The following is a 21,048-nucleotide window of genomic DNA, read 5'->3' on the forward strand; positions in this document are numbered from 1 at the left end:
AAAGAGGATATTTATGAGGCTTTATAAGTAAGTGGGCTCAAAGTTATGATTTTGTTTTTGAGTGTACTTGCTAGTTTGAGGAGCTGATTGTACCGCTGTTGTGATTTTCATCTCCATATTAAAATAGATGAGATTCTAAGCTTTCCAAAAATAAAAAATAAAAAATTCAGAATTCAAAAATGTACATGTACTTACCGTCTGCGCACACGGTAAGAGGTATACTTTCTGCTGAGTGCAGTTAAGTGTCCTGAGTAATCTATTACAATGATTAGTGTGATGTGTTGCTTAGTACTATACCAGCAGAATCAGAGCAGAGAGGACCATGAGAAGAAATACATTCTGCCATTGGCGTACCTCATGTTGGGCCACGGTTTCCTCTTCATGTGCATTTTGTGTACTTTAGGACATTTCCACATGTGAAGACGCTCTCCATTCACATAGTCTGACTACAAACCCACAGCGTCGTGCTCTTATCTCACCGTCTGATCCTCTGTCACTGCCTGGATACACAGAGGAAGAACTCATGGCCAACAACCACCTCAAAGTAAAGTCTCACCCACTATTATATTTGTAGTTATGAGATTGTTAAAAAAACATTAGAATTGTTTTAACAATGTGTGTGTGTGTGTGTGTGTGTGTGTGTGTGTGTGTGTGTGTGTGTGCGTGTGCGTGTGTGCGTGTAGTTACCCATCCCAGAGGTGAATGAGGAGATATGCTGGAACCCACCAGGACAGATGGCCAGCGATAAGACACGCTCCAATTCCACCAGTGTGTATCATAGTTTTCACTCCAAAGTAAAATGACCAATCATCTATCATCCACCAAGAGGAGTGAGAAGCATTACTTCTACTGCATTTCACTTTGCATCAGTGGATGAGAGAAAGCCGCAGAAACAGGAGGAGGCTGGTACTGTCTGCAGACCGACATCTAAAGGGTTTTAGAGTGTAGAGCAATGACAGATGGTGAAAGGAGAGATGGTGATGGGAACATTGGTTCTAATATGTTTATTGTCTTCAGGGAGGTGTGAGACCAGGACGTAATATCCTTTTAGCACTGGGAAGCATCACCGCTTCTGGGAAATGTGGTCCTAATTGTGAGAAATGTTGTGCTTACAGTTTCAATGGTGTGATATTAAACAGGTTGTACATGGTAGTGTATATCTATAAAATACATGGATACAGCTAGTTTGACTGAGCCTCACAGTGATCAGTTAGGTCCATAAATATTTGGACATTGACACAATTTTCATAATTTTGGCTCTGTACACGACCACAATGGACTTGAAATTAAACAATCAATATGTACTTTAAGAAATATAATCTGCTCATATTCAGCCAAATGCTTCAGAACTCATTGGACGGCGCTTCATAGTGCAGATGGACAATGACCCGAAGCATACTGAGAAAGCAACCAAATAATTTTTTAAGGCAAAGAAGTGGAATGTTCTGCAATGGCCAAGTCAATCACCTGACCTGAATCCAAGTGAGCATTTCACTTGCTGAAGACAAAACTGAAGGGAAACTGCCCAAAGAACAAGCAGGAAGTGAAGACAGCTGCAGCAGAGGCCTGGCAGAGCATCACCAGCGACCAAACCCAGCGTCTGCTGATGTCTATGGGTTCCAGACTTCAGGCTGTCATTGACTGCAAAGGATTTGCAACCAATTATTAAAAGGGACAATTTGATTTATGATTATGTTACTTTGTCCAATTACAATATCACATATACAATGTGTTGTAATTCCTCCACCATTCAATTTAAAGCTGAAAGTCTGCACTTAAAGCACATATTGATTGTTTAATTTCAAATCCATTGTGGTGGTGTACAGAGCCAAAATTATGAAAATTGTGTCAAGGTCCAAATATTTATGGACCTAACTGTAGAACCCCCTCTACATTGTTATCCAATCCAATACATTGCTTCACTTTTAATGGCCACACAGAATTTGTTTTCATCACGGCATGGGCAAAAGCATGTGGTACACAATGACAGCAGCACAAAATAGATTTGAGAGGATTTGTTGACGATGTGCTGCAGTATTACATGCTGTTGTACCACACACATTATATTGTTCAGAAATTAAATATATTATTAGAAAAGAAATAAAACTTTGAGTACAATAATATTAAGATGTACCAATAAACTGATTGAACACACAAGTAACCTGACCATCTTATTAATGAATATTTTATGGCTGCTGTATTACATTGTAGTATATCGCTGTTTCTATGTTGCTGGTCACTCTGTGTATAATCAAGTTAAGAAACAAACAGGTTCATTAAACTTCATTCATGGGTATTGCTATCCGCTGATGGTCTAACTGTTTGTCTTTGTGTACCTAATAATTCAGAGGGAAATGATTTTGAATCTGATGTTGATTGTGATGTCAATCTGTGTGAAACCAGGTGTTCGTCCTTACTGGATTGGGGATCTGGACAGCATCATCATGAAGAGCCCAGAGCTGTATCCCAGTAATCCCCATGTGAACGGAGGTTTATATGGAAACAGCAAGTCTCTGTCCCAGCAGCTGGAATTTCCTCACATCTCTACACAAGTATTTGATTTTTCTCATAACATAAACAGAATGCATTAAAGATCACACATGGTGACCACTCATAGTCATTAATGTAATGCAAGTCACAACAATATTGTTTCACTTGTGCTCTTCCTTTGAAGAGACAAAGATCACAAGGTTAAATTACTGCACTTGTCAAGCAAGAGCTGATTTATTCTCTGTAGTGTAACACCCTGTCTCCAGCAGACTTGGCTGACACCTGTGGTGACCTAACTGTGATGTTTTACAGTCTGATTAGTGCCACAGAATTGATCTGGACAGACTTAAGTAAAGTTGATACTTCACAGGACTTGGCAAAGTGAGCAAACTGCTCTGGGGCTTCAAAACTCCAAAAGCCCCAGGTTTGATGTGTGTCCATTGTTTTGTTCTATATTGGTATGTACACCACTAGAGCACATTAAATGACATGATCGGCTGCTTTAAGTGGGTCCTGCTTTATGAGTGGGTCCTGACGTCTGTCTTGAAGATGAACAAATTTGACTTACTTTTTGTTCTAAAATAAATTGGCATTTAATTACATAACCACACAGCAAATCTTAGTTAGTATTTCAGTGCAGAAAAATGGTACACTGTCACAGGATGTAGGATAAGTTTAGAGTTACAAAAAAATTATTCAGCCATGATTGGAGCTGGAAACTAATCAGCCTCATTCAAAACTAGTTAATCAGTTTGCTGCTTAAAGAAAACAGAACAGTCTGCAGCATGGAGGTGCTGTCAATCATTTAGGACGATCTGGGATTCTTGCAGAGGTAGTTTAGCTGAAACAACGCTCAACATGTTACTGCTGCACTTACTGTTAGTTAAGTAAATAATTCAATCATTACATAATTCCCTGTGTGTGTGTGTGTGTGTGTGTGTGTGTGTGTGTGTGTGTGTGTGTGTGTGTGTGTGTGTTTGCGTGCGCGTGAATACGTGGGTGTGTGTGTTTGTGTGTGTGTCACATGCCGCTTCTCTCCAGCCTGTTCACCGTCCCTCCCGCTCTCTCAGCTCTGCCCAGCTGGTACACTCCTGCAGCAACATGCAAGCCTTTATAATCTGTAATGTTGTGCTGATGAAGGGGCATGGCAAGGTAGGAACTATACACCACTAAAGTGGTGCCTATAATTCTTGAACTTTTCTCTAGTATGATACTGTGAGTACATTTTACCACGTGTATTTCATGCTGCTCAGACTGTGATCTGCAGACACAAAACAATTTACCCCCCACACCCCCCCATTCCTCCCATATCATTTTACATTTTTGTATTTATTGCAACTTATTCATTCATCAGCTGGGTCACTTCATTTGTAACTCAACAATACACTTTAGTGCCTCTAGTTTTTATTGTTCATGTTTTATAGCTCATATAGTAGGTGCTCATAATGCATAACATTCTAGTTTGAAAAATAATCTTGACAAGTCCACTGTTCCTTTAATCATGAATATTATTACAATAATGATTGTGATCATATTGTTGTTTATGTTAATCAGTGCTAATGCTGTTAATAATAATAATTCTGCTGCTGTTCCCAGGGCCTGGGCTTCAGTATAGTGGGCGGGAGGGATAGCATGTATGGACCAATGGGGATCTACGTCAAGACTATGTTCCCTGGAGGGGCGGCAGCTGCTGATGGAAGGCTTCAGGAGGGTGAGGGACAACATACTGTACATGAAGCTCATACACACACACACACACACACACACACACACACACACACACACACACACACACACACACACACACACACACACACACACACACACACTAGTGTTTGAATCATTTGGGTAATTGGCTACTCTCTATTACTAATTACTGATGAGGGCTTTTCATTTTGGTGTGGCTCTCTAATTAGTCTTTCCCGGTTAATATCCTGTAATAATATAATGACATGCTCAGTTGAGAAGGGAGATTTCTATAAAATATCCATTGATATGTCACAGAGGAAATGTAGAGTCTGTAATGCTCTCAGAACATCTGTTTATGTGGCAAGAAAAGTAGCTGTCAATTTAATGTCAGTTAAAGTGTCAGCCGTGAAAGCATTTAAACTCTCATTTAAAAAGTCCACAATAAAAGCAGTGTAACTGTATGTTAAAGAGTAAGACATGATGGCAGTTGAAATGTCAGTTGACATGTACCCAGCTGTGATTAAGGCATTTGAAATGTTGGTAGAAGTTTAAGCTCTGTAAGTATTTGAACTGAGTAAGAGATGAAGCAGATTTTGATTGTCAACTTTTAATAAGAAAAATAGTAAACATGAAGAGTGTACATTTGTTAGAAATGATGGAAACCTTTATAACTTGTGTCAGTTGATGTGTCTGTGTATGCATAGGGGATGAGATCCTGGAGCTGAATGGAGAGTCACTGCATGGTCTGACTCATGATGAAGCCCTGCACAAGTTCAAAGTAAGGCAACTATTTTATGATCCTTCCTAATAACAGTATTCTTCTTAGTTCAGGTTTTTTTTATGATCTAAATAAAGCAAAGGTGAACACAACAGTGACCTACTGAACCCAATGTAATAATTTAAAAATATGAAAAAACAACTTGTCTACACTAACTAACTAACTGCAATAGTCGGCCATGCAACTTTTACCTAGAAGATAAGGACTATAGAACACAGACAGTCCAACAGAAGGGGTAATGTTAAACACCCAGTAGTTAGAGAGCACCATTCAAACTGCCCACCATCATCCCCAACCTCCTCCCTGTCCCTCTGTGCGCTACATACATGCACATTCACTCAAGTACAGTGTGTAAGTACCATTTTTAGGTACTTTATTTTCTATTTCATGCTACTTTCCACTTCTCTTTGACTACATTTCAGAGGGAAATATTGTACTTTTTACTTCACTGCATTATCTGACATTATTTGACAGCTTTAGTCACTAGTTACTTTGCAAATGATTGGCACACGCCACTACCCTTAGAGCTGTGCTGGAAGTTAGGACGTTTGATCAAACTCTGTGCCCTTTGAATGATTACAGGGTGCTGTAAGTTGCTCTACCCAAACAGGTACAACAAAGACTTTTACTATAATACATGAGTAGTAATAAATCAGTAATATGTAAAAGTATAAAAGGGCCCAGCCAGCACAATGAATACTTTTACTTTTAATCATTTAAGTACATTTTTCTGATAATACTTATGTGCTTTTACTCAAGTAGTATTTTGCAAGACTTTTACTAGTAACATGATATTTTTACACTGAGGTATTACTACTTTTTAAATAAAGTAAAGCATTTAAATACTTCTTCTGCCACTGCTACTCCAAACATCTACTCAAGCATGCATTATGTGCATGTACACATAGAGGCCTTGAAATAACGGCAGGACAAGACAAGTAGAAAGACAAAACAAACAAACAGGGGAAGGGAAAAGGAACGAATAAATCCCTTTTAAAAAAGTGAACAGTTTTAAATATGTATATAGCTAAATATAAAGCGATTGAAAGTTGTGCTATTAGGGGATTCAGCTTCCACTCGTATTAAACTGCTCGGTTGTTGTATACTTTCATATTGAAGTTTCTCTTTTGAATGTGGAGCATCCTTGTCTAGTAGACTCAGACATGTATTTATAGGCTGATGTATGTCAGTAGAGTAAAGGGCAGGTTCTTCCACTAAGTCAGTTAGTGTTCCTTCACATTTGATCCTTTCTTACTTAACCACCTAGTTGGCTGGTAGTAACAACAAACTCCTTCCTTGTCCTGTGGGACTTTGGTTTAAAAATGTATTTCAGTTTAAATACTCAAATTACTTTGGTAGGGAGAGAAACATAAAGATATATAGATTTGTCCGACAGATTACCTCATCAACTCGTCACATTCAGGTTCTGGTGGGGGTGGGGGGTTAATAGGGGTCCAGAGCTCATGTTTGCATCACATCTTCACAAAGGATTCCACAAGCGTCTTGCATTAATTTGAAATATGAAATGTTTTTTGCCACGGAGCCCGGTCGGGCACAGCCCGAAGAAGCTACGTGGTGCCTCCCATCCATCCATCCTGTGGGCCCACCACTCATGGGAAAAACCGCTGGGGTCGGGTGCGCTGTCACATGGGTGGCAGTGATGGTCAGGGACCTCGACGGACCAGACCCGGGCAGCAGAGGCTGGCTCTGGGGACGTGGAACGTCACCTCTCTGTGGGGGAAGGAGCCGGAACTAGTGCGGGAGGTGGATCGCTACCAGTTGGATCTGGTGGGGCTTACCTCCACGCACAGTCTTGGCTCTGGAACCGTACTCCTGGATAGGGGTTGGACTCTATTCTTCTCCGGAGTTGCCCAAGGTGTGAGGCGTCGGGCCGGGGTGGGGATACTCACTAGCCCCCGGCTGAGCGCCGCTATGTTGGAGTTTATCCCGGTGGACAAGAGGGTCGCCTCCCTACGCCTTCGGGTTATGGGGGGGAAAACTCTGACTGTTGTTTGTGCCTATGCCCCAAACCGCAGTTCTGAGTATTCGGCCTTCTTGGAGACCCTGAATGGAGCCCTGCAGGGGGCTCCAGTAGGGGACTCCGTAGTCTTGCTGGGAGACTTCAACGCACACGTGGGAAACGATGGAGACACCTGGAGAGGCGTGATTGGGAGGAAGGGCCTCCCTGATCTAAACCCGAACGGTCGTTTGTTGTTGGACTTCTGTGCTAGCCATGGAATGGCCATAACAAACACCATGTTCGAACATAAGGATGCTCATAAGTGCACGTGGTACCAGAGCACCCTAGGCCAAAGGTCAATGATCGATTTCGTAATCGTATCATCTGACCTGAGGCCGCATGTTTTGGACACTCGGGTGAAGAGAGGGGCGGAGCTGTCGACTGATCACCATCTGGTGGTGAGTTGGATCAAGGGGTGGGGGAAGACTCTGGACAGACCTGGTAAACCCAAACGGGTAGTGCGGGTGAACTGGGAACGTCTGGAGGAAGCCCCTGTCCTGGGGATCTTTAACTCACACCTCCGGCGGAGCTTTCCAGCCATCCCTGTGGAGGTTGGGGGCATTGAACCTGAGTGGGCGATGTTTAAAACCTCTATTGCTGAAGCTGCGGTGATGAGCTGTGGTCTCAAGGTCTTAGGTGCCTCAAGGGGCGGTAACCCTCGAAAACCGTGGTGGACCCCGGTGGTCAGGGAAGCCGTCCGACTGAAGAAGGAGTCCTCCCGGATAACATAACCATGTTATCCGGGAGGACTCCGGAAACAGTTGCAGGGTATCGAAGGACTAGAAGGGCGGCAGCTTCTGCCGTGTCAGAGGCAAAGCAGCGGGTGTGGGAGAAGTTCGGAGAAGCTATGGAGAAGGACTTTCGGTCGGCACCAAGGTGCTTCTGGAAAACCATCCGGCACCTCAGGAGGGGGAAGCGAGGAACCATCCAAGCTGTGTACAGCAAGGGTGGGACCCTGCTGACTTCAACTGAGAAGGTTATCGGCCGCTGGAAGGAGCACTTTGAGGAACTCCTGAATCCGACTAACACGCCCTCTATGGTTGAGGCAGAGCTGGAAGCTGATGGGGGATCATCGTCAATTTCCCTGATGGAAGTCACTGAGGTAGTCAAACAACTCCACAGTGGCAAAGCCGCAGGGGTTGATGAGATCCGTCCAGAAATGCTGAAGGCTTTGGGTGTTGAGGGGCTGTCTTGGTTGACACGCCTCGTCAACATTGCTTGGAAGTCTGGGACAGTGCCTAGGGGTTGGCAGACCGGGGTGGTGGTTCCCCTATTTAAAAAGGGGGACCAGAGAGTGTGTGCCAACTACAGGGGTATCACACTTCTCAGCCTCCCTGGTAAAGTCTACTCCAAGGTACTGGAAAGGAGGGTTCGGCTGGTAGTCGAACCTCTGATTGAAGAGGAACAATGTGGATTCCGTCCTGGTCGTGGAACAACGGACCAACTCTTCACTCTCGCAAGGATCCTGGAGGGGGCCTGGGAGTACGCCCATCCGGTCTACATGTGTTTTGTGGATCTGGAGAAGGCGTATGACCGGGTCCCCCGGGTGATACTGTGGGAGGTGCTGCGGGAGTATGGGGTGAGGGGGTCACTTTTGAGGGCCATCCAATCCCTGTACGCCCAAAGCGAGAGTTGTGTCCGGATACTCGGCAGTAAGTCGGACTCGTTTCCCGTGAATGTTGGCCTCCGCCAGGGCTGCGCTTTATCACCTATCCTGTTCGTGATTTTCCATGGATAGGATATCGAGGCGTAGTCGTGGAGGAGAGGGGTTGCAGTTCGGTGACCTGAGGATCTCATCGCTGCTCTTTGCAGATGATGTGGTCCTTATGGCATCATCGGTCTGTGACCTTCAACAGTCACTGGATCGGTTCGCAGCCGAGTGTGAAGCGGTTGGGATGAGGATCAGCACCTCCAAATCTGAGGCCATGGCTCTCAGCAGGAAACCGGTGGATTGTCTACTCCGGGTAGGGAATGAGCCATTACCCCAAGTGAAGGAGTTCAAGTACCTCGGGGTCTTGTTCGCGAGTGAGGGGACAATGGAGCGAGAGATTGGCCGGAGAATCGGAGCAGCGGGGGCGGTATTCACTTTACCGCACCGTTGTGACGAAAAGAGAGCTGAGCAAGAAGGCAAAGCTCTCAATCTACCGGTCGATCTTCGTTCCTACCCTCACCTATGGTCATGAAGGCTGGGTCATGACCGAAAGAACGAGATCACGGGTACAAGCGGCCGAAATGGGTTTTCTCAGACGGGTGGCTGGCGTCTCCCTTAGAGATAGGGTGAGAAGCTCAGCCATCCGTGAGAGACTCGGAGTAGAGCCGCTGCTCCTTTACATTGAAAGGAGCCAGTTGAGGTGGTTCGGGCATCTAGTAAGGATGCCACCTGGGCGCCTCCCTAGGGAGGTGTTCCAGGCACGTCCAGCTGGGAGGAGACCCCGGGGAAGACCCAGGACTCGGTGGAGAGATTATATCTCCTCACTGGCCTGGGAACGCCTCAGGATCCCCCAGTCGGAGCTGGAGGATGTGGCCCGGAGAAGGGAAGATTGGGGTTCCTTACTGGAACTGCTGCCCCCGCGACCCGATCCCGGATAAGCGGTAGACGATGGATGGATGGATGGATGGATGGATGGAAATGTTTTTTTGCAGCAAATCAGAAAGGGCCTGCTGAGTCTGGTGGTGAGGACGAGCCTGCGTGTGGGGGCTGTGTGTGGTCAAGGGCAGGTAGCTCAGCTTTGCAGGTCACGCTCCCTCAGCTCCACCACAGGCATGGCCAGTGCTGACATGGGAGACTACAACTACCTGAACAATGGCTGCAGTAACACACTGAGTGTCCCAGGTCAGCCTGCTAAGCCTGGAGACCGCATCATGATGGAGATCATCCTGCAGAAAGGTCAGCCGCTGTGGACAATCAATTTTATCATTTAAAATACAAACGGTTTCCACTTACAGTTCCTCTAATATAAATAATTGCATGATTTTTTGAATTTCATCTGATTATAAATATAACATTAATAATAATAATAATAATAATAATACATTAGATTTGAATAGCGCTTTTATAGAAACTCAAAGATGCTTGTGACAGAGTGAGTGACACAAAGATAAATATATAAACGAACAAATGAAAAAAGAAGGGAGGATAAGCAGAAGAGACGGTCAGTGGTTGAAGGCCGTGTTAAACAGATGAGTCTTAAGTGATGATTTGAATGTGGTGAGTGAGGAGGAGTCTCTGATGGTTTGAGGCAGAGAGTTCCAGAGGGTGGGAGCAGCGATGGAGAAGGCTTATTAAGAAGGTTTATTACAGTTTTGGTTAATGTTGACAAAGTAAGCAATTTTTTATCACGCCCCATGACTCGTAAACTGACAAGTGTGTTTGTTGGGGTGTTAATGTTGAATGTCTTTTGATATGAAACCACTTTAATGATAAACAGTATCATAATAAACATTTCTACGCATGATTAATTTCCCAGAGGCCGGTGTTGGTCTTGGTATTGGACTGTGCTGTGTTCCGTCTGGTGACGGGTGCCCTGTGATCTACATCCACGCCCTCTCTCCTGGATCTGTAGCACACATGGATGGTAGACTCCGGTAAGGATCATTTCCTACATGGGTGGAAAAAGTACTAAAATGCCTACTGTATTACAATGGGATATAAGTACAGCACAAAATTAGACAGGATGTTTATGTAAAGGAATACAATTTAGTGGAAAGTACTGTTAGATAAATCATGTAAGACGATGTGAGGTTGAAAGCATAGAGTAAAATAAAGGTACGTTCCACACATAGCTTTCCTCCTGATCGATAACAGTTAATCTCCATCTGAATGGCATTGTCAATCTTTTGTTTTGTATGAATTCACTGAGTTGAACTATGAATTAAATACAACGACATATATGCAGATATACAATAAGTATTATTACTGTGGCTAACAGATCCTTGGTCCGCACTGTGAATACTCTTATACCACTTACCACACTTCTCTACTCTGTTCTTTTTTTCTTTCTTTCCAACACCTTTTCCTGAACTTCTCTCCCAACCTTTAGGTGTGGGGATGAGATCATGGAGATCAACGATACTGTGGTTTACAACCTGGCACTGAATGACGTCTACACAGTACTGAGCCAGTGCTCACCACGTCCAGTCCACATCATCATCAGTCGACACCCTGACCCCAAAGTATGCAAAGCCTCCACCTCATCTTCCTTACCCAGTGCAGATTCATGGGCTTACAGGGAAAAGCCTGCGCTGGCTTCTGTTAATATTGCCTCACGGGTTCAACTGCTGGCCTCTGTGCTGTTAGCATGGACTCCTCCTGACTTTTTGGTGTTCAGGCTTCCTCCCTCAGTCCAAACTCTAACAGGTTGAAATGATGAATGAATCTTTAGGGCCTCAACAACAGTCATTCACTAATGATTCCCTTGAGCAAATTATGTAACACCCATTCACACTAATGGAGCTGTTCAATGGCCATACATAAAGTCTTGTGGTTGTAGTGTAACACTTTTAAGGCTCTGTGAAGCTGTACTTAGGCGTAGTGATGTTATATATTATAGATAATTAGCACTAAACATTAATATACTACATGCATTTATTTTATTGAATTGATTTTGTGTCCATGATGTGGGTTAATTGCATGAAATTGTAGAATGTAAATTCCTCTTCAGGTCATTAAAACACCAATAATTCCCAGAAACAATACTGACAACATGACCTGTGTGTCCTCAATGGTAGCTGTGACCCTGAAACTCACTAGTCTAAAATATAAGCGATTCCTATAATAGTTTTAAAAATTGCAATGCAATTAGATGTTTTTCACACAAGACTGTTTTATAAGCTATCCTTTCTTGACCCATACAAATCTTTCGCTGAAATGTATGTGAGTTTCCTTATACTTTTCATCATCCTGACTTATAAATTCCTCTTGACACTCCTATGTTCTGCACGCTGTGTGTCACAGGTATCAGGGCAGCAGTTGAATGATGCAATCGCTCAGGCAGTGGAAAACAGCAAACAGAGAAAGGAAAAGAACCAGTGGAGTATTGATGGTGAAATATGTATTTGTTCATTATTAATTATCCAGTCACATATTCCTGTTCAGGGTCATCTGAATAATTGTTTGCAACACAGGTTTCCTGTTATAAATATATAAATCTCTCTCCAAGACCAATCCAATATAACCTTGATGGCATCATCAGGGTTAATTTCTTAGACTTCAGAAAGCTTTCTCCAAAAAAGTAAAGTAAAACTATTTGTGCAATCTTCATGTGTAAAATCAGTGGATTGCCCCTTTTAATATTCCCATAGACATCAATTGTACGTATTTCTTAGTGAATGTATACAGTACACGTGCCATTCAAATTTCAAAATGTATACATTTTCATAAGTAATTATGATTTGCAGAATGCATAAAAGTCTGTGGAGCCCCATGTAGTTATTGCTAGGCACCAGTAAACAATAGAAACACCATTCACAGGGATCACGTGTGAATGAGCATATTATGATAACATGTACAGTATATGAGACACATACCTAATGCAGTGTTATAAGGTATTTATTCACTCCCATTACATCTCTAATTGAGCCAATGCATTATTTTCAGGAAGTTTTCGTGTGATTATATAGTCATCCAAAAATCCCACTAATCACATTAATCAGCATCGATATACAGAGAAATCACACACATCTTCCTCAGGGAATGTGTTTCTAGATGTAATCATTGTTTCATTAAATTATAATTTTAGTGTTATTTGTTTGAATATTCTTTTCATGTATTTTTCCCGCCCAGGGCTGCGGAAACTGGAATCTTGCTCTCAGAGATGTGAACGTTGTCTGGAGAGAAGTTTCAGTCAGCTGACGGTTCGTCGAGCACAGAAGACCATGACCCGCTCCTGCAGCGACAACACCAACAGCCATCACCACAATCACTGCCTCACTATACACAACCTCAACAACGCACACCATAACCCATCAGCCCGCGCCCACAGCCTTGACACACCCAAGGTAACCAAACATGCGACAGGTTGTATGGAGATGGGGTTAAACGTTCAGACAAGGTTCAAAAACAGTTTGCTGGGATAAGATGGGGGCCTTTCTTGTCTTGGATTTCCTAAATGAAAATCTGTCAGAGTCCAAGTAATCTCCTTTTTTGTAGTAGTGCGTGTTATAATACCGTGTCCAATTCCTGTGTAGTCTATGAGAGAGTCATGGTCTGACAACAGACTGTCAGTGCCTGTGTATCCTGATGAAGACTACAAGGTCCCGTACAACTCAGCTACTGCCAACCTGTCCAGTCAGCAAGCCCTAGATCTAGCCCTCAGGGACAACAAGGTACCACATCCATCCATCCCTTCATCCACCCATCCATCCCTTCATTCATCTATTCATCCATCCCTTCATTAATGTATTCATGCACCCATCCATCCATCCCTTCATTCATCTATCCATCCATCCATCCCTTCATTCATCTATCCATCTATTCATCCATCCCTTCATTCAGTTATACATGCACCCATCCATCCTTCCATCTATCCCTCCATCCCTTCATTCATCTATACATGCACCCATCCATTCCTTCATTCATCTATCCATCCCTTTATTCATCTATATATGCACCCATCCACCCTTCATTCATCTATCCATCCCTTTACTCATCCATCCATCCATCCATCCATATATCCCTTCTTTCATCTATCCATCTATTCATCCATCCCTTATTCATACATGCACCCATCCACCCATCCATCCCTTCATTGATCCATCCCTTCATTAATTTATACATGCACCCATCCATCCATCCCTTCATCTATCCATCCATCCCTCCATCCCTTTATTCATCTATACATGCACCCATCCATTCCTTCATTCATCTATCCATCCCTTTATTCATCTATATATGTACCCATCCACCCTTCATTCATCTATCCATCCCTTTACTCATCCATCCATCCATCCATATATCCCTTCTTTCATCTATCCATCTATTCATCCATCCCTTATTCATACATGCACCCATCCACCCATCCATCCCTTCATTGATCCATCCCTTCATTAATTTATACATGCACCCATCCATCCATCCCTTCATCTATCCATCCATCCCTCCATCCCTTTATTCATCTATACATGCACCCATCCATCCCTTTATTCATCCAACCATCCATACATCCCTTCATTCATCTATCCATCCATTCATCTATCCATCCCTTTATTCATATATCCATCCATCCATCTGTTCATTACATTACAGGTTATTTAGCAGACGTTCTTATCCAGAGCGACTTACAGTGAACTAACTACAGGGACAGTCTCCCTGGAGCAACTCAGGGTTAAGTACCTTGCTCAGGGGCACAATGGTGGCAGCCCTGGTATTCAACTCACAAACATCTGGTGTTGCATTTGGAAGCCAAACCACTAGACCACTAGGCCACAACCACCCTTCATTCATTTATCCATCCATTCATTCATCCCTTCATTTATCTATACATCCACCCATTCATCCAGCCACCGATCCCTTCATTCATCTATCCATCCTTTCATTCATCTTATCCATCCATTCATTCATCCCTTCATTTATCTATACATCCACCCATTCATCCATCCACCGATCCCTTCATTCATCTATCCATCCTTTCATTCATCTTATCCATCCATTCATCCATCCATCCCTTCATTCATCTATCCATCCATCCCTTCAACCACCCTCTCACCCACCCACCCATCCATCCATCCCTTCATCCATGTTATTTAGCATATGTTAGCTAGCTCACATGATTGCATAAGGATTCATGGGTAACACAAAGTTATTCAATTGTCCATTGGGCAAGAGATGCAGGGTTACCAATCAATCACAGGTCTCTTAAGGAATTAAATACTTGGTCATGGGATGATAGGGATAAGAAAATGTTATTTAAAATTATATATAACAACAGCAGAATCATTTTGTATTAGGTTTTACTCAAATATGTGGTGAAACAGTGAATACAGTTTTAGATACTGTCTTCTTACTTCACACTGTTAATACCTGTAATATAGCTGTTTGTGTGTAGACCACCTGCAGGGTTCGTGCTGCTCCACGTCGATACTGCTGGCCTCACGATGTGACCAGTGAGGAAGGTTATAACGGAGACTCCAGTGGCTCCAGTAGAGGATCCCCAGTTAGAGATGGAGGACTGGAGTCATCATCACACACCAGCTGCCAGGTACACCACTCTGAATACAGCCTCTGGACAGAGGGAATGGTTGTAGTTCAAGTAGCTGTAAAAAGACTTCACTTCTGTTGACATGGTGTAATATTTCCACATTTGCTAATATGGTTCTTGATTAACATATTTTTTAAAGGTTTAATGTGCAACATATGCCAGAATTTAAACTTAAAGCATGGACAGACTGACAGAATGACTGACACAGGAGATGTATAATACAATACACAATATAAAGAATACATTAGAATACTCTAAAACTTAGATTACATTAAATATACCAAACTACCACACCTAAAATATAAACAGGATAACATTTGTTTGATTGTTGCATGGACGCAGACATTAGTTAGACACAGAAAAATAGAAATTAATTGGATTTGAAAATAACCAAAAGTGAGCCTGAGGTTTTACAACAAAAGGGCCTAAATTTAATTTATTTTATGTATTTGTACTATGTTGTTTATCCTGTACATACGACATCTATTGCACATCTGTCCGTCCTGGGAGAGGGATCCCTCCTCAGTTGCTCTCCCTGAGGTTTCTTCCATTTTTCCCCCTTTAATTATGGGGTTTCTTTTAGGAAGTTTTTCTCTGTCTAAGGACAGAGGGTGTCGTAACCTGTACAGTCTGTAAAGCACACTGAGACAAATGTATAATTTGTGATATTGGGCTATACAAATACATTTGATTTGATTTGATTTGAACCTGACCCAGAACCAGATACTTTGTCAGGATCTGTCAGGTTTGTGTCAGATAGCAGAACTGTTGAGTTTCAGCAATGTTTGCCATTTCTGTGCCAACATTTGTCAAAAATGTAAAGAAATTACAAACTTACCCTTCCATCACTGGCCATATACATATCTGGTGCCCTGAATTGCATTTCCTGGATTGGAGAGCTGGACCAGGTGCCGCTCCAAACAGGATTTGGATGTCAACCAGGAAGTGGGATGGGCAACGGGGAACCAATCTCACACATCCTACTTGGCATACATAAAAAAGACACTAAAACCTTGCACTGTCTGAGAGATGCTGCTCAGATAGCTAATTAGGTGTATCAAACACTTTCTAATTCAGTGCCCATATAAGGATGTCAGAAGTATGTCAACTCTATCTGCATCACAGTCTGTGTTTTTCACTTTCACTCTTAGAAATGGCAGGGGGACTTCTACAATTTCTCAATGTACTGATCCCCTTTATATTAATTGTGTGTCTCTGAATGTACTAATCATGATTCTTCTGAAAAGAGTAATATGTAACACTCCTTCCACTCTCTCCTTCCACTGCCTGCAGTTCTTCTGCAGTATGTACAAGGCCTTGCGAAAGATCCTGAGGTTACTCTTAAGGAATGTATGTGAAGTGATGTGATGTGGCTTCCTGCGTTTTGCATGTTGAACACAGTGCGTGGTTTTGTCTGATTAATTAAACATAAAGCTGTCATCCTAGTCATAGACATTACAGAGAATGGGCCAAGTGTTTAATTACAGTGCTGTGTTTAGCTGCTGTACTTTTCAATATGTATTGTTAGTACTACTCTGATAAAGCACCCTATTTTATGCTTTATAAATTGTAAATGATGACTTTCTTAAGGGTTAATGCTTTATAAATCAATTTAAAGCCCTTTGGACAATTTCTCATAAATTCCTTACTATCAATTGTCTGAAATGAACATTTAAAATGTTCAGGTTCACACATACTTGTAGTGTAAGTGTGTGTGTGTTTCTTCTGTGTGTGTGTAAATGGCCTTGATAATGTAAATGTTATAATGAATAAGCAGTGCAAATGCATAATATGGTACATACAATACCCATATTATGTTCCAATCCTGCTGATTATGCATGCTTTTACAAACATCTGTGTATGTTTGTGTGCATGTCAGCATGAAAGCAGTGCATGTCATCTGCACCGTGCAGGGGCTCAATTGAGCTCAGCTTTTTCTCCATCCATGTCACACCATTGCCAACTTTGAAGTGAAAATTATTACGGGTAGATCTTTTGGGACTTCACAGTACTTCACAGAGTTCAATGTTTTTCCACCACACATCATTAAAAGGACACTTCATCAAAATGAACAATAAATAAAATACAATAACATTTTAAATATTCTTGTTTGACCATAGTGGTATCTGGCCATTTAGATAGCTAAATTCAATTTGAGATATTTGTCTCCTAAATTTGACCCATACAATGGAGGTGAATGGTGAATAGAGTTTAGTGTGACTGGAGAAATAGTCCCTATCAAAATGTATTAACAGTGTGGTATGTGGAAACCCCCCCATCAGTACCCAAACCCCCAATTTAATTGGACATGGGCTCCCAATGTAACCGCTGCCTGTATGCCACTTGTTGCTGATTAGGTTATGGGCCTGTTACTGACTTAATCAAGCGGAGTGAAAGCAGTAGCAGTGATGTGAATGAATGTCTGAGCGGAAGCAGGGTACATTATTGCACCTCTGTGTGGTTGATACGAGAGAAGCTGTTGTGACATAATACTTCCTGTTTGTGTAGCAGGAAGGAGAACGAATAAGAGAAGTGTCAGCGGGGACCTCTCATCCAGACACTGCAGTCTACACCAGCGAAAGACTACACACAGGTAAGAAACCTAAATTAAGCACCTAAATGCATCTTCAGATAGCTGATGAATCAGGCGGTTGATTTTAACAATGAACAGCATGATTATCCTGGTACTGTGGTTATCAGTATTTCGGTGGAAAGTAACTAAAGTTCCATTTCCTGTTTGAGGTCAGTAAATATAATTCAATCAGGATATGGGTAATGGAGTCTAACTGCTGCAGAAATGTTGATGATCACTTGCTTTAGCTACACCATGGTTTTCATTATATATACTAGACTGCAGCATTAGTTGCATAATTGTGAGTATATGCTATCTCAAAGCCCCGCATTTTATTGTAAATAAATGTCAATACATTTGAATGATAATATTATTAATACTGGCAGAGGCCTGGATGCTAACTATTCCAACCATCACAGTGTGAATACACAGTGATATCTATTCATGAGTTTGTGACATGAACATGTTTGAAACACAGGAGCACCTCTCAGACTTTTCTACTTTCCTCTGCGTTGTGTGGACAGGCGATTCATCAGCTGTGCTCTACTTGCAGCCAAAGAGAGGAGCTCTGAGGAGACAGGCTCGTATTGACCAACATACCCACGAACAGATTCAGGATCCCTGGGTTCGCCTTTCAGACAACTCCCCTGAAGAGCTGCGCGAGCTAGACCACCTCCACCATCACCACGCTGCAGACAGGACCCAGTCTATCAGCGTCCACAGTAAGACTGCCACAATGAGTGAAGAAGAGAACTTGTCTGAGCTAAATGGCACAGCTGCAGATGTTACTTCAGATCCTCCATCACACATGACTTCAGAAAGTACATGTGAAACTCCTCCAGGAGCAAAGATGGGGCCCCCTGTGGCCCCCAAGCCTGTCTGGTTTCGCCAGAGTCTGAGGAAAATTCGGAATGAGCAAGTCCAAAAGAAGCAAGCTAAACCCGCAGACCAGAGTTCCGCTGTGGGCTTCAGCAGAAGCTTCGGAGTCAGATCTGCCTCATCTTCAGCTAACCTGTCAATCAAACAAAAGATCCACTCATTTGAGACTTTTTCAAGTCCAGAGGGTACAGAGAAGGAGGCTAACAGGAGGCCTGCTGCCCCTTCCACCTCTCTTCCTCTAGAGAACTCCAGGAGTCACCCTGCCTCACATGGAGATTGTGTGAAGGGCAAACATGAAATCCCAGAAGAGATCCAGGCAAGCCAGTCTGCATCTGATAGTGAGCCAGAAAACACAAATGTCTCTGCTATCACCTCTTCAACTTCTGAAGTGTCTAGTCAAATAACAGCCAAGTCCACTGAAGATGACCCTCCCTCTATCCAACCCCCTTCAGATCTGCCACTTTGTGACAGCATCAGCACTGATCTGGACTTAGGGATACATGATCCTTTTTTGTTTCCAGATCCTTCAAAACAGGAGTCTGAGCTAGAAAGAGTGGATCTTACCAGCTCCACAGAGTACAAAGTCTTACCTGCAACATCCATGAGATCCTATCAAGCTGAGGAGGAAAGTCTTCCAGTTGGGATGGAGAAAGATGGAAAAGTAAAGCTGCTGAGCACGACGCTGAGTGCTGCTCCACCCACAGACAGTGACCATCAGAGAGGCCTGGAGGGAGAGAGTTTATGGGAAATCCTCGCCTTCAGTTACCAGGTAATCTGCCATGTGAAGAACTTTGGTAATTTGCTTTTTTGTCACATAAACATTATTTCAAGGGAAATTCTAAATACATTTATGTGCCTTATGTTAGTAGTTGTAGACCATCATTTCAATCAGTTATAACTGTTATCTAAACCATTTTATTTGGAGGTAAGCATAACTTATTTATTATATATGATTTTATATGATTTTGATCTATATTTTCTATATTTAGCTTGTAATATCTCTACAACACACATTTTTCTCATCATACACATAGTTTGGAATGTTCCTATCTTTATTTTGTACAGTTTAATATACCCATAAAACATTGAAATTAAAAATGTTAATGTGTCTAACAGCTCAATTTGTTATATTTTAATTTTAATCTAGTCTATGCAATACTGTTTGGCACAAGACTAAACAGATTTCTAATGTAACCTATTCTATTTTAATATGTTAATATGTGTTTTGTTTCAGGTTTCACAAGCGTTGATGCGCTCTCTACCCATGTACCACTGCCATGGTAACCCTCGCTCCTCAGATATGCAGGAGCCCTCTACAGGGGATTTGACTAACCTTCGGGAGTCTGAGCACGGTCTGGACGGAACCGACAGAGGGTTCTCTGTTAGGTAAGACTTGCAGAGAGGTTTGGCTAAACACATAGTGTTTTATTATTTATACAGGGACTAAAGCATGTTTTATATTCATAATGAAGTGGTTCAGATTGGAAAAATGTTTACTTCCTGTTTTACCAGCAAAGCAGCGGCAAGTCTAAATTGGCAGAACATATAGCACAGTTATATAGTGCAAGAATATAATGTTACATCCTCATGTAATGTTTCGTCATTTTAAACACAGCTTGGCCACACTGAGGGAGTGTACCATTGAGCGCGGGGAGGGGGGATCTCACGACGAGGCAGCAGTCACTTCTGCTTGCGCTTACTCTGTCATCTCAGCCATCCCCTCACAGGAAATACAAAGGATGATCCAGGAAGTCAAAGATCTGAATGAAGAGACGCTGAAGGTAAAAAACACTCAGACTTTCACTTGCACCATTTTTTAAAGACAGATTATAAAACTGTAAAAAGTATTAAGAAAATAAATTAGGGCTGTCAAGCGATTAAAAAAATGTATCTAATTAATTACAAGCTTTGTGATTAATTAATCTAAATTGATCGCATATATCAATATTTGCTGTGAGAAGCATTTCAAAATATTCAAATGGATTTTGGAAGATAAGTGAATCAATTATATTATATTATATATATTATATAATATATATAAATATATATTATCATTATAAACTGGTCAACATGTCTTTCATTTAAATACTATTTCTACAATATCTTGTATGCCACAATTATTATAAAATATTATATTATAAATCTTTCATTGCACAATAAACAATATCTTGTGGCGGCTTAAAAGTTGTGTGATTTCACGCCATCTGTAACTCCTCCGTTAACCCCCTGTCTTCTACCACCTGCAGTCCATTGCAATACATTTTGTGATTAGAGAACATTGTACTATACGGATTGCATAAATGGACGGTCCCTTGTATTGGCGCATGCGCGACCGGAATCCGGAACCAGATTGAACTGTAAACACGTCTGTGTTTCAGCCTGTATAGACGGAATCGGAGTTTCGGGCTTCCGGTGGAATCGCAAT

The 21,048-nt window shown here is 42.2% G+C and overlaps 1 protein-coding gene across 1 annotated transcript in view; it reads left to right on the plus strand.

Moving 5' to 3' along the window:
• il16 (interleukin 16) overlaps nucleotides 1–21,048 on the plus strand; it is a 71,372-nt gene that overhangs the window by 36,202 nt on the left and 14,122 nt on the right. The window contains exons 8-24 of the mRNA XM_029462580.1: nucleotides 404–544; nucleotides 684–768; nucleotides 2,404–2,552; nucleotides 3,532–3,642; nucleotides 4,087–4,201; nucleotides 4,884–4,957; nucleotides 9,621–9,864; nucleotides 10,445–10,562; nucleotides 11,018–11,150; nucleotides 11,932–12,019; nucleotides 12,760–12,974; nucleotides 13,164–13,301; nucleotides 15,020–15,172; nucleotides 17,681–17,765; nucleotides 18,269–19,392; nucleotides 19,858–20,009; nucleotides 20,239–20,404. Of these exons, the coding sequence (XP_029318440.1) occupies nucleotides 404–544; nucleotides 684–768; nucleotides 2,404–2,552; nucleotides 3,532–3,642; nucleotides 4,087–4,201; nucleotides 4,884–4,957; nucleotides 9,621–9,864; nucleotides 10,445–10,562; nucleotides 11,018–11,150; nucleotides 11,932–12,019; nucleotides 12,760–12,974; nucleotides 13,164–13,301; nucleotides 15,020–15,172; nucleotides 17,681–17,765; nucleotides 18,269–19,392; nucleotides 19,858–20,009; nucleotides 20,239–20,404 (3,291 nt within the window). The remainder of the gene's footprint in view (nucleotides 1–403; nucleotides 545–683; nucleotides 769–2,403; nucleotides 2,553–3,531; nucleotides 3,643–4,086; nucleotides 4,202–4,883; nucleotides 4,958–9,620; nucleotides 9,865–10,444; nucleotides 10,563–11,017; nucleotides 11,151–11,931; nucleotides 12,020–12,759; nucleotides 12,975–13,163; nucleotides 13,302–15,019; nucleotides 15,173–17,680; nucleotides 17,766–18,268; nucleotides 19,393–19,857; nucleotides 20,010–20,238; nucleotides 20,405–21,048) is intronic.

The sequence above is a fragment of the Cottoperca gobio genome, chromosome 3 (assembly GCF_900634415.1).
Source record: "Cottoperca gobio chromosome 3, fCotGob3.1, whole genome shotgun sequence".
Taxonomy (NCBI): Eukaryota; Metazoa; Chordata; class Actinopteri; order Perciformes; family Bovichtidae; genus Cottoperca; species Cottoperca gobio.